At 44.5% G+C, this 12,904-nt stretch overlaps 1 protein-coding gene across 3 annotated transcripts in view; it reads right to left on the minus strand.

Moving 5' to 3' along the window:
- Nucleotides 1-3,252: 3,252 nt before the first annotated feature.
- SERINC5 (serine incorporator 5) overlaps nt 3,253-12,904 on the minus strand; it is a 179,265-nt gene continuing 169,613 nt past the window's right edge. For all 3 annotated transcript variants that reach the window (XM_073802254.1, XM_019929768.3, XM_033852973.2), the window contains 3 exons: nt 11,984-12,023; nt 11,173-11,317; nt 3,253-7,800 (listed from right to left, as the gene is read on the minus strand). In XM_073802254.1, the coding sequence (XP_073658355.1) occupies nt 7,653-7,800; nt 11,173-11,317; nt 11,984-12,023 (333 nt within the window). In that variant the 3' untranslated portion in view covers nt 3,253-7,652. The remainder of the gene's footprint in view (nt 7,801-11,172; nt 11,318-11,983; nt 12,024-12,904) is intronic.

Below are 12,904 nucleotides of genomic sequence, written 5' to 3' on the forward strand. Positions count from 1 at the left end.
GTATTGAGTTAGCCTGATCTCTCTGCCCTATTGCAAAACTCCTATTGAATGGACTTGAATAAAGTCTTACTGTGTTGTTGTTGTTGTCATTGTTTTTTGGTTTTTTTTTTGGCCACACCATGGGGCATGCAGGATCTTAGTTCCCCGACCAGGAATTGAACCCAGGCTCCCGCAGTGAAAGCACCGAGTCCTAACAACTGGACTGCCAAGGAATTCCCAAGTATTACTGTTTTAACAAGTATGAGAATAATTTTCTCTTTAAGAGTTCACACAGGCAGGATTTGGATCACACTGTATATATGGTTTTCTAAATTACTTTTCATTTAACAACACACTGAAACACATTCAATGAAATATTTTTTCAACAACATTATTTTTTTAACTACTCATCATTTCTAAGATGCCACAAATAAAGTGTAGCCTCAAGGTCAAGATAAAGCCTCTTATTATGACCTCAAAGATTTAAGGAGGTGCGTCTCAAATCCTCCTGGCTAGTGCGTCTCCTAATCTCAACTAGATAAAAGGGCTTCTGTAAGAATAAGGGTATTGTCACACAGCACTCTGACCTGTAGCCCAAAGTAGAGGGGAGTGTATCTGGAAAAGATTGGTGGGGATGGTTTTACCTAACATAGTGAATCCCAGTAAGAGTCACACAATGTTTTTAAGAGAATTGAACTAACAAAAGCACCACCAGCTTGTACCAATAGGGACAGGGACAGAGACGGTTCAAACTGAAGCCACTGGGCTCCCAACCACTTACGGGCAGGAAGCAGGCTGAGCAAACTATTCAGCTACAAATCAGGCCTTTTTTTTTTTTTTTTGCGTTATGTGGGCCTCTCACTGTTGTGGCCTCTCCCATTGCGGAGCACAGGCTCCGGACGTGCAGGCTCAGCGGCCATGGCTCACAGGCCCAGCCGCTCTGCGGCATGTGGGATCTTCCCGGACCAGGGCACGAACCCGCGTCCCCTGCATCGGCAGGCGGACTCTCAACCACTGCACCACCAGGGAAGCCCCAGGCCTTTTTTTAAGGAAAAAGAAGGATGACCCAGAAGGTGGGGCTTAGAACTAAGTCAGGTCCTGTTGTGGATGATGCTTCCAGGGGTGGTTCCTTGGACGTCGTTCTGTGGGTGCAGAGACTGGAAAACTAAAAAGACAAGTTTTTTTGTTTATTTATTTATTTATTTATTGGCCACATCGGGTCTCCGTTGCTGCGCGCGGGCTTTCTCTAGTTGAGGCGAGTGGGGGCTGCTCTTTGTTGCGGTGTGTGGGCTTCTCATTGCAGTGGCTTCTCTTGTTACGGAGCACGGGCTCTAGGTGCTCAGGCTTCAGTAGTTGTGGCACACGGGCTCAGTAGTTGTGGCACACGGGCTCAGTAGTTGTGGCTCACGGGCTCTAGAGCGCAGGCTCAGTAGTTGTGGCACGCAGGCTTAGTTGCTCCACAGCACGTGGGATCTTCCCGGGCCAGGGATCAAACCCGTGTCCCCTGCATTGGCAGGCAGATTCTTAACCACTGCACCACCAGGGAAGTCCCAAAAGACAAGTTATTTGCCTCCCATGATCTTAAGGGCAATGTGAACAGGGACATGATAAATACAATAGACAATTCCTTTCAAAAGGTGGGGATGAGTGTATGTAAAAACCAGTAAAATCTGAACAAGGTTTGTAATTTAGTTGACAGTTAATACTGCCAAGTGCTGGTAGGTCAAGTAAGATGAGGACAATGGATTCAGCAACATGAAGGTTACCAATGACTTTGAAAAGCACTTTCTGAAAAAGGTATGTGTGAAAGCTTTACTGCAGGAGGTTCAATTCAAGAGTGAATAGAAGAAATGACAGAAGCATAGTTTTTGGATCTTCCTGAGTTCCTACACAAAAACAGTGCGAGAGGTTAACACAACCAAAAACCCCATGGAAAACACTTACAACAAAAAGCGGTGAACCTCAAAACACAAACGCCAGAAGACCTGAGCAATGTCAGCATTTATGTGGGAAGAAGTGGTAGAGGGTGGGGATTGGCAAATTCATAGAGGTAGAAAGTAGGATGGTGGGTGGTGGCTGCCAGGGGCTGGCGAGAGGGGAACGGAGAGTTGCTGTTCAATGGGTAGAGAGTTAGGCCTTTGCCAGAGGAAAAGAATCCTGGAGATTGGCCGCACAACAATGTAGATGTATGCCAACTCAAGGTTGGCACCTGCCACCTGCCTCTACAAGGATTAAATCACAAGCTGCTGGGACCACTGACCTTCAACACCCCCTGAAAGGAGTTCAGGGTGGAGATCAGGAGTGAGGCACTCTGTGCTCCAGGAAGAACTGGCAGAACAGGCCTTCAGATAGTTAGATATTTGCAGGAGAAGATTATGAGCCCAATTCTTGCACCTCCTCATATCTAGAAAAGCACTAAAATCTTTCATGGTGACGCCTGCTCCTGATACACTGACATTCCCCCCCAACCCCCCGCCGCCACCTCTTCGGAACAGTTCCTCGGAGCTGTCTGAAATGCCGTCTCTTGGGCTATAGTCCCCATTTTGCTCCAGATAAAACATAACTCACAACTCTCACGTTGTGCTTTTTTTTTTTTCCAGTCGACATGTATTTAACACTGCTGACTGCACACTAAAAAACAGTTAAGATAGTAAGTTTTATATTATGCGACACATACTATTAAAAAAATCAGGATACTAACCTCACATACAAATGAGAATTGGAAGTATCAAGATTAAATCCCATACAAAGATATTTTAATAAAAACAAAAGGATCATTCAATACGGCTAAAGAAAATTTAAAAGGCCTATGTAAATGAAAGATACAATCATACATCAGAAGACTTAATGTTGTTATCATGTCAATTCTTCCTGAATTGATCTAATGCCTCAATGCCATCCCAAATCAAGGGAACTGGCAACTTAATTCCAAACTTCAGAGGGAAATGCAAAAGGCCTAGAATAGCCAGATTTGAAAAAGAAGAACCATGTTGGAGAACTCACACTACCTTGTTTAAAGACTTACTCTAATTCTCATATTTAAGACAGAGTGTCGTTATCGTAAAAATAAGAAAAAGGAAGCAGGCTGCAGGGGCTTTCAGAGAGAAAGAAGGCAAAAAGCCTGGGTTTTCCTGTTTGAATTTTCATTCTCTAGAACCAGAACAGACTCTATGAAGCTTAAGAGAGAGCGAATTAACACCTGAAGACATCTTTGGAAAACAGTACCTGGAAGACTTTAATTACAAATGCATTCAACAGAAGGGAGAAAAAAACAACAGTTTTCAATTTTATTAAAGTTAACAAGTTTTGAGTATTCTACCTAGGAAAAGACTGGTCAACTTCGGCTGCTTCATAGAAAAATTAGCATCCAAGATAACAAACATAAATCCATAGTTGCCTTTGTGACTTAAAGGAAAAACAATAACTATTTTAAAAGTTACCACAACTCCAACCATATCTGAGAGCATTATAAATTTCAAACAGTAGATTTACCACACATATTACATTTTCAAATTCTAACATAGCAAAACATAACCACATAATTTGGCTACATCTAATTATTTCAGAAAAGTTAAAAAAAAGTAACAAAGTTATGACTATAAAACTTTTGTAGTTTTTTTTTTGCAAAGTAAAAAAACCTTAAATCTTTAATAAAGGAAAACAAAACAATCCTTAAATTTCTTATAAATAGCTCTCAAGACATATATTACCCATCTGCTACAAGCTTTCTTTACCTGAGAGAATTTCCCAGGATCCTTCACCACAAAGGATTACCTTAAAGAATTCTTCTAAAAAAAAAAAAAAAGAATTCTTCCAACATTTTACTCACATAAATATGATTAAACACCTATAGAAGTGGATGTAGACAAATGCATTCTTAATCCACCCTTCCCCAAGTAAGTTTTTGCTGAAAGGATTTTGCTTTTAAAAAAAGAACACCTCTTTGGTAAAAGCCAAATATTTCCTCCTTTCAAAATGAACGCCTCTGCAAATGATTTACTGAGGAAGGGTGAAAAAAAGAAAAAAGAGCGAGAGGTCTTTAGAATGGCTAGCATCAATTCAAAAGATCTGTGTCCTGTGAAGCAGGTCTAACATTAGAGAACACATTTCTGCCTAAAATGCAAAACTGGATTAAAATATCTGAGGCTTTACAAATATATTAAAGATGGCAGGAAACACAGTTAAGAACAAGGCCAAAGGGATTTAGTAAATTAAGGAGAATACCCTATAGAGAATGCCATGAATCCAGGGGCATTGGCACTGTACCTGATTAAGGAGGGCCCAGCGTGCTCTCTGGACACGTGGGGTCTTGGCCCAAGGTCACAACCTTCTTAGTTATAACTAAAACCGCCTTTCACTTCCAAGAGGGGTAGGACATGAATACATACCAAGACGAGATGCTCGTCAGAAAGGCAGTCAAAGGAGAAAAAAGGCCTAGGCAGCTTAAATGCACACAGGCTCTGGAATTCCCTTTGCAGGGTAACAGGAAGCACCAATGGTAGTAAACTTCTGGCCAAAATTAAGCACATAATCTTAAAAAGGCAGAAGGTGACAATTTGGGGGGGAATTAGCACTGCACAGAGGTCACCCATAATGAAGGCACCGCTGAGCAACTGGAAATAAACAATGGGGTGTGGGAGCCCCTCTGTTAGCCATTCTGATGGGCACCAGAACCCGAAATCCCCAATAACCCCACCCTCCATCAGTCCACATGCACATGGCCCATCTACTCTACAAAGGAGCTCCAAAGACCTCTGGAACAATTCTTTCAAGCCATTTCCCAAGAAACTGTGAGAACAAAAAAACCAACTAACCAGTATTAAAAACTCAACCCAGTGAGGACAAAGTAGGGTTTCCAAAAGCCTTTGACAAAAAAGTCTCTGGTCTTCAGTCAGGTGACACATCTAGACATACACTGCAACACTCCCAGAAGAATCCCTTCCCCTACTTAAGTGTCTGTACTCATGAAAATGAGAGGGGAAAAAATTTCCTCATCGGATGAACGGCACAGAGGAAGCATACACAGTTTTAAAATATCTTCGGCTTTCATCACTAAAGGAGTCTGACCAGCAGCTTCTGGGAATGCACTTTTTAAATCATGTATAAAAAGTTGTAGGAAGCAGAAGTCTATTATTTTAAAAAGACTATCAGTGAATTTATCAAATGAACATCATCCTTAAGAGCAACTCAGAGCAATTGGCACAATGTTTCCAGTTTCTTAAAACACAATAGCACAAAAATGTAGGTTTTTTTTAAACCCATGAATGTTGACTTATCACCTGAGTATTGTTTATTACAATTAATAATCATTAAAGTCAACTTATTTATATGCCCTCTGTCCTCAGAGAACACCTACATCTCTTGATCATTCACATAAGCTTGCTTAAATTTTCAGTTGAGAATAAAATCAGAGTGACTGTAACTCTCCTTCTTGTGTCAGACCAACCTTCAGAAAGGAACATTATTAGTCTTAAGCAGCTGGAAAATGGGGGTTGGCTGTAGGAGAATTTGGGCGGCTAAGGAAGGAAGCTCCGAGGGCCTGGCCACTGGCAATGTCCTTTCCTCTGTGTCTCCCTGAGCTTCCTTCGGCACAGGAAGGGCCCAACGAAGGCCCGCTAAGGAACACAGGGCCTGGTCAGCTTGACCTTGACCTGCCAGAAGGGCCAGTTCTAAAGTCACACGGCTGGATGCCAGACCCCACTAGACCCCAGCAGGGAGAAGACACAACGAAACCAGTCACTGACGGCACCCCGGCTCCTGAGCTGCCTCTCCTTTCGGCTTACCCAGAGCCCGTGTCACTGCACCGGCCGCTGCGGTGGCCTCTGCCAGGATGCTGCGACACACACAACCCCACTCCCTCCACCTGTCCGACCCACAGAGCTCACACTCCCAGTGGCTTAAGCTCGGGCTACGCATAGCGGCCATTCATTTTGTGCCTACAGAAGATCTCTGGACCACTGAGCTCAAAGAGCTCCTGGTCTGAAAACAACTTGATAAAGTTTACAAAACAAGGCTCTCTCACACACACACACAATGAGCGAACCTCCAACACTGTAAATAAGTTCCTGGAGGAACTCATCCATTGTTTGAGCCCCGCCCCCCAATTTTCTTGAAAGGAGGGCAAAGCAGTGAGTGGAAATGAAGAACTAGACTAATTTCTCAGGCCGGCATTTGGCACACTGGAGGCCAGCTTAGGTGGGACCCAATGCATACAGCAGGGCACAAAAAGTACAGGCCAAATCTTTTCATCCTCAGACCCTCTCTGCCTGGGTGCTGAGAGGATTCTTTCCATCCCGCATGAAATACTAAGAGGAGGGTGCCCACCGTCCTCCACCAGGGTCTCTGATGGACTTTCCACTGCGTAAACTCTTCCCTGGCTGAGAGTATCAGCACTGAAAATGGACGTCTTCTTGGGCAGCTGCCTAGAGTCATATCTTTCTTCAGTATCACCTTAAAAGTATGTATTCTGGAAATTTCTGCGGCTTTTGCTTATGGCTTAGTTAAATACCTCCCCCCCACCCACCCTTTCTTTTAAGTATATTTGGTCACTTGTACAACTTGTATAACTGGAGGCCTTACCTGGTCAGCCCTGTTTGAGGTGTGGCCTGCGGTTCTCACCTCAGCAAATCCACCCCCAAAATCATAATGGACATTAACGGTGTGGTCACATTACAGGTCTGGAAAACAAAAGTCCTTTTGCTTTTACAATTTCGAAGGCCTCAAGTGGAAGAGAAAACTGGCTGACTTTAGTAATGGAAAGAGGGGCGCAGCAGGCTTCAGTCAAGAAGCAACTTCCCAGGTAAGGTCCTAAAGTATCATGAATATCAATCCACAAACAAGAACTATAGCAAAGAAAACAACACGAATATTGTTCTCTAATCAGTGAGTAACACCACGTGTAAGAGTCATCGTATTGCAGTAACTCAGATCAGGTAGTGATAACCTGGTGGGGGATCACATGGGTGGTGATGACAAATTGTGCTTTTTCACATTACAACAAAGATGTTGAACCCAGAAAGGATGAGGGGAGCTCTGGGAAGGGCAAGGACAGAGTGAAGTCTGTGATTCCCAGCATCACAACTTCAAAGGGAAACGTTTGGGGGCTGGGAGGAAACAGCACAAGGGTGGAGTTAAAAGCAGATGCTTCCTCTTGTAGCCAATAAATAGCAGGGAACCAGGAGCAGGGGTCCCGCAGGCCGAGGTGTGGGAGAGGGGTCTGCGTTCTGTCAGGAGCTTAGGGCCCCAGATTCTGTCATGTCTTTCTATTTCAGGGATAGGAATAATAGGCCACACAAGGTAAGCTTTTCTCCCTGTGATAAAATGTCATGTCCCAAACTCTGTTTTGGTAAAAACATACAGAAGGAAAATACTTGCCTAACTACTATCCCAGTTTTTAGGGGTAAGACACATACAAAATATATCACTCAGGATCCACTCGGGTGAAAATTTCAATTTTCGGGGGACAAACTGGTAGCTTCTTTTCAAATTTCAGAATTAAAAAAGATAAGCAGGTGATTTTTTTTTCCCCCCTGTTAAGTTTTTTTAGACCCACTCAAGCCAGCCAGGGGGAATGCCAGCTTGTCACAAAGTACCAGTCACTGCTCAGACTCCTGGTACGTTTGTTCAAAGGACGTCACTTCCAGCCTGCAGAACCTAGGAGATTGCTCAGATCCTCACACGGAGAAGTGCGGAGAGGGTCGACAGAGGGGAGCGACCAGCGTTCCCAGGTATAACAGCACACATATCCAGCAGGAAGCCATCTTGACCCAGAAGATGGACCAGCTCCCGCTGAAGAAGGTTTCAATGTTGGCACTTTCATAGCTGCGGAAACAAGAGACCCAGCTGTGATCAGTGCAGGGTGAGAACAGGTGGTGAGAAGGTCTCTTCCACCAAGTCTTGTCTCTCCCTGCTTCCACCACCTCCAGCCTTTCTTTTTTTCCCTGGCAACTCAATTCAGGTGTAATTCACACCCACTTAAAGTACACGATTTTTATTATATTCATAGACTTGTGTAACATCACCACAATCGATTTTAGAACATTCTCATCCCCCCAGAAAGAAACCCTGCACCCTTCAGCGGCCCTCTCATTTCCCTCCTCCTGCCAGCCCCTGCCATGCATTTATCCACTTTCTGTCCGTATGGCTTTGCCTATTCCGGACATGTCACCATGCATGGAATCATGTGGCCTCTTGTGACTGGCTTTTTCCGCTCAGCATACTGTTTTCAGGGTGTATCCATGTTGTAGTATGTAACAGTACTTTATTCCTTTCTGTTGATGAGGAATATTCCACTGCGTGGATATAGCGCCTTTTGTTTATCCATGTGTCAGCTGATGGACATTTGGTTGTTTCCACTTTTCGGCTATTATGAATGATGCTATTATGAACATTTGTGTACAAGTTTTTACATGGACATATGTGGTTTTTTTTTCTCTTGGTTATATAACTAGGAGTGGAATTGCTGCATCATATAATAACTCTGTGTTCAACATTTTTGAGGAACTATTTTCCAAAGTGGCTGCACCATTTTACCTACCAGGAGTGAGAGGGGGTTCCAGTTTCTCCACATCCTTGACATGTTATTTTCTGCCTCCATCCTTTCTTAAACTTCCGAAGCCAAAATTTTCCAGGAATTCTCCAGGTATCACTGGGAAGCATTAGAGGCTCTAACACCCTCTTCTCCCTCAGGATGTTGGGGAAGAATCTCCTCAGGGAAGCCTTCCCCATCACTCTATTTGAAACCGCTGCCCCCAGCATCCGCGACCCCACTGGGTACTCCTCATTCCTCTTCTTCATTTTTCTCCCCAGTAGTCATCACTGTTTGACACGCTGTATTTGATGTGGATCACCGTCCATCTCCCCTATTAGAATATAGTCCCTACCACCCACAGCAGTGTGGCATGAAGGAGTCACTCACATGTTTGTTGTACAATGAGTCTTAATGTCTATCCTAAGTTATTCTAATGTCTATGTTAGGTATATCCTCAGGCACAACAAATTATGATGCAACAGAAACTTTGGATCGGTCAAAGAAATCTCCAAAAGGAATCAAAAAGAATCTCCATGTAGTGACAGGGAAAGTCAGGCCCATCATGTATTGCCCATCACGTAAGTTAAAAAACAACCCTCAAGGGGGAGAATATGTGTAATCACGTTTATGTTTTAAAAATTATATAGGCTAGGGCTTCCCTGGTGGCGCAGTGGTTGAGAGTCCGCCTGCCGATGCAGGGGACACGGGTTCGTGCCCTGGTCTGGGAAGATCCCACATGGCGCGGAGCGGCTGGGCCCGTGAGCCATGGCCGCTGAGCCTGCGCATCCGGAGCACAGGCTCCGCAACGGGAGAGGCCGCAACAGTGAGAGGCCCGCATACCGCAAAAAAAAAAAAAAAAAAAAAAAATTATATAGGCTTATAAATACACAGAAAAGGAATGAAAGGATACATACCATATAGTTAGCAGTGGTTATGGGGTGGGGGGGGTCCATTGTTACTTTTCACACTTTCACCTTTTTTTTGGCTATGCCACGCTGGCAAACCCGCGCCCCCTGCTGTGGAAGCAGGGAGTCTTAACTACTGGACCACCAGGGAAGTCCATATGTTAGTTTTTTTTAAGAAGATGTTTCAAACTTTTGTAATGAAAGTGTAAAAAAAAAAAAAAGACAAAGTACAAAGTAGAAAAAAAGAGTATCTTCTCTTTCTTAAAGGCAGAATTCCATGTTCTTCCTCCTCACTGTTACTATGTTCTCAAGACTGCCCACGTGCCATTAACCTCCCATTTTCTTAAAGCTGCAGTAAGTATCACCAACTGCCAGGCTTAAAAGCATGCCAACAGAGGGACTTCCCTGGTGGTCCAGTGGTTAAGACTCCACGCTCCCAATGCAGGGGGCCCGGGTTTGATCCCTGGTCAGGGAACAAAATCCCGCATGCTGCAACGGAAAGATCCCTCAACTAAGACCTGGCGCAGCCAAATAAATAAATAAATATTGTTTTAAAAAGCATGCTGACAGACTGTCAGGAACGCGGACTGTTTCTGTGAAGATGAGTACAGCAGCACTTGGAGAAGAAGTTAGTTGACTCCAAGAGATCTGATCTTCGGGCTGTAAAGAATAGGATGTTTTTAACAAACAACCCAATCCAAAAATGGGCAGAAGACCTAAATAGACATTTCTCCAAAGAAGATATACAGACTGCCAACAAACACATGAAAGAATGCTCAACATCATTAATCATTAGAGAAAGGCAAATCAAAACTACAATGAGATATCATATCACACCAGTCAGAACGGCCATCATCAAAAAATCTAGAAACAATAAATGCTGGAGAGGGTGTGGAGAAAAGGGAACACTCTTGCACTGCTGGTGGGAATGTGAATTGGTACAGTCACTATGGAGAACAGGATGGAGGTTCCTTAAAAAACTACAAATAGAACTACCATACGACCCAGCAATCCCACTACTGGGCATATACCCTGAGAAAACCATAATTCAAAAAGAGTCATGTACCAAAATGTTCATTGCAGCTCTATTTACAATAGCCAGGAGATGGAAACAACCTAAGTGTCCATCATCGGATGAATGCATAAAGAAGATGTGGCACATATATACAATGGAATATTACTCAGCCATAAAAAGAAACGAAATTGAGCTATTTGTAATGGGGTGGATGGACCCAGAGTCTGCCATACAGAGTGAAGTAAGTCAGAAAGAGAAAGACAAATACCGTATGCTAACACATATATATGGAATTTAAGAAAAAAAAATGTCATGAAGAACCTAGGGGTAAGACAGGAATAAAGACACAGACCTACTAGAGAATGGACTTGAGGATACGGGGAGGGGGAAGGGTAAGCTGGGACGAAGTGAGAGAGTGGCATGGACATATATACACTACCAAACATAAAATGGATAGCTAGTGGGAAGCAGCGGCATAGCACAGGGAGATCAGCTCGGTGCTTTGTGACCACCTAGAGGGGTGGGATAGGGACGGTGGGAGGGAGGGAGACGCAAGAGGGAAGAGATATGGGAACATGTGTATATGTATAACTGATTCACTTTGTTATAAAGCAGAAACTAACACACCATTGTAAAGCAATTATACTCCAATAAAGATGTAAAAAAAAAAAAAGAATAGTATGTTTTTAAAAGACTTTTTTTTTAACAACTTCTAAAACATCTAAGACAACGGGGCCACTCACTTGAACCAGTTGGTGACGGTCATCATCACATAGAGGGAAGCCAAGAAGAATACGAAGTGGAAATAGGCATAGCTGTAGACAGTGCTTCTCTTCTCATCATAAATGACCCTCGGGCCCTCTTTCACATTCTGCTGCTCTTCTGTGTCTGTGAACCACAAAGCGAGCACAAGCCCAGTGAGTGAACACACGCATGTTGACCATTTTCGCAAAGCCACACTCGCTAGTTTCCATCCCAGGGGCTGTTGAGTAGAAAAGCTGTCAAAAATCATTTGTACCCTCAGGCAATTTCATCTATGCCATAAGCCCCAAACGCCCACCTCACCCCAAAACCTTCTACAACAGGATGAGTTACCTAATGTCGGTCACGTTTAGTTTAACAGAAGAGAGCCCTTAAACACACAAAACGTATTATAAGCTCAGAAGAAAATGAGAGGGCAGAGCAAGAGTTCTCAAGCCCCTGGGATGCTCTAATTCAAGAAGAAAAGTAAGCTGAACGAAAGAAAATTTCCAAATTATCATTCGTTTAAAAAATGCACCTCCCGCTCCTTGAAATCTCACTGGGTAATGTAACTTATATAAACACGACCCAAAATATAGACTGTTCTTCGCTTGCCAGAATATCAACACAAACGAATCCCAGCAACCCTTTGGGAAGCATGCGTAAAGTGTAACACATAACGATAAACCAGCTCTGGAATAAAAACGTCCTCTCACCACTCAAGTTATTTGTGCCTGAATCCCAAATGCCTACAGACTAGAGCTACAGGTCTGCAGGGCCGCACGGAGCCCAGAAGGAAAGCTGTCTACTTACCCTCTCCACCAGAGCCGAAGCAAAAACAACACCGGGCTACCTGCGAGGGCAAAACCAACAGTCAGGCGGCTTGCTTTCTGCTTTTCTATCTCCACATTGGTTAAGAACTGAAGGCCACCTATGTGCCAAACCTCCTCCATCTGAACTATATCCCAAGCCCCGAACTGCACGCTTCACTCCTTCGAAAGGTTCTGACCACGTGTGTTCTTCCAAGACGCTCTGGGGGCTAGTGACAGGAAATCAGGACATGGAGGTGAGCCACCCAGATCCCGTTCCAAGGTGCTCCCTTAGTGCTTGCTCAGCTACTGCGAGGCTCTAGAAGGCAGCTCCAGGCTTTGCCCCAGCTGTGGGTTGCCCCACCCTCGAGGGAGCCTATCCTGGGCAACCCACACAGAATGACGGCTCACGGCAGGGCGGTAAAGGCGCAGCCACTGACCCCTGGGGGACAGCTCTGATGGGTCGTGTATCTGCTCCGAGTGCCCGGGGGGTGAGCAGTGGCTCTGTCCAGCCTGCAGTGCCCTTCGACCTCACCCTCTGCCCCATGCTGCCCCCTTCCCTCCTTCCACATGAGTTGATCCCTAATAAACACCCGCATATCAGGCTCTGCCTCGGTGGCTGCTTCTGGAAAACTCAACCTGGAACACAAAGTGAGTGAGACAAGGTCGCCACACTCACGGAGCTCACTCCTGGTGCTTTGCTCTTCTTGCTACTTGATGAGATCCTCTTCGGCGCCTGGGGCTGGGATCATTATCCTGTTTACACGTGAGGAAACTGGGGTCCCGCAGGCTGAATAACTGGCCTGAAGTCACAAAATTAGGTGACAGACCTGGGAGAGGAACGCAGTGAACCCCAATAGGCAGCACATGGTATCTAGGAGATGGTGGGGCTGACAGACTCAGAAAGGGTAAAACAACTAAGGGA

The sequence above is a fragment of the Tursiops truncatus genome, chromosome 3, assembly GCF_011762595.2.
Source record: "Tursiops truncatus isolate mTurTru1 chromosome 3, mTurTru1.mat.Y, whole genome shotgun sequence".
NCBI lineage: Eukaryota > Metazoa > Chordata > Mammalia > Artiodactyla > Delphinidae > Tursiops > Tursiops truncatus.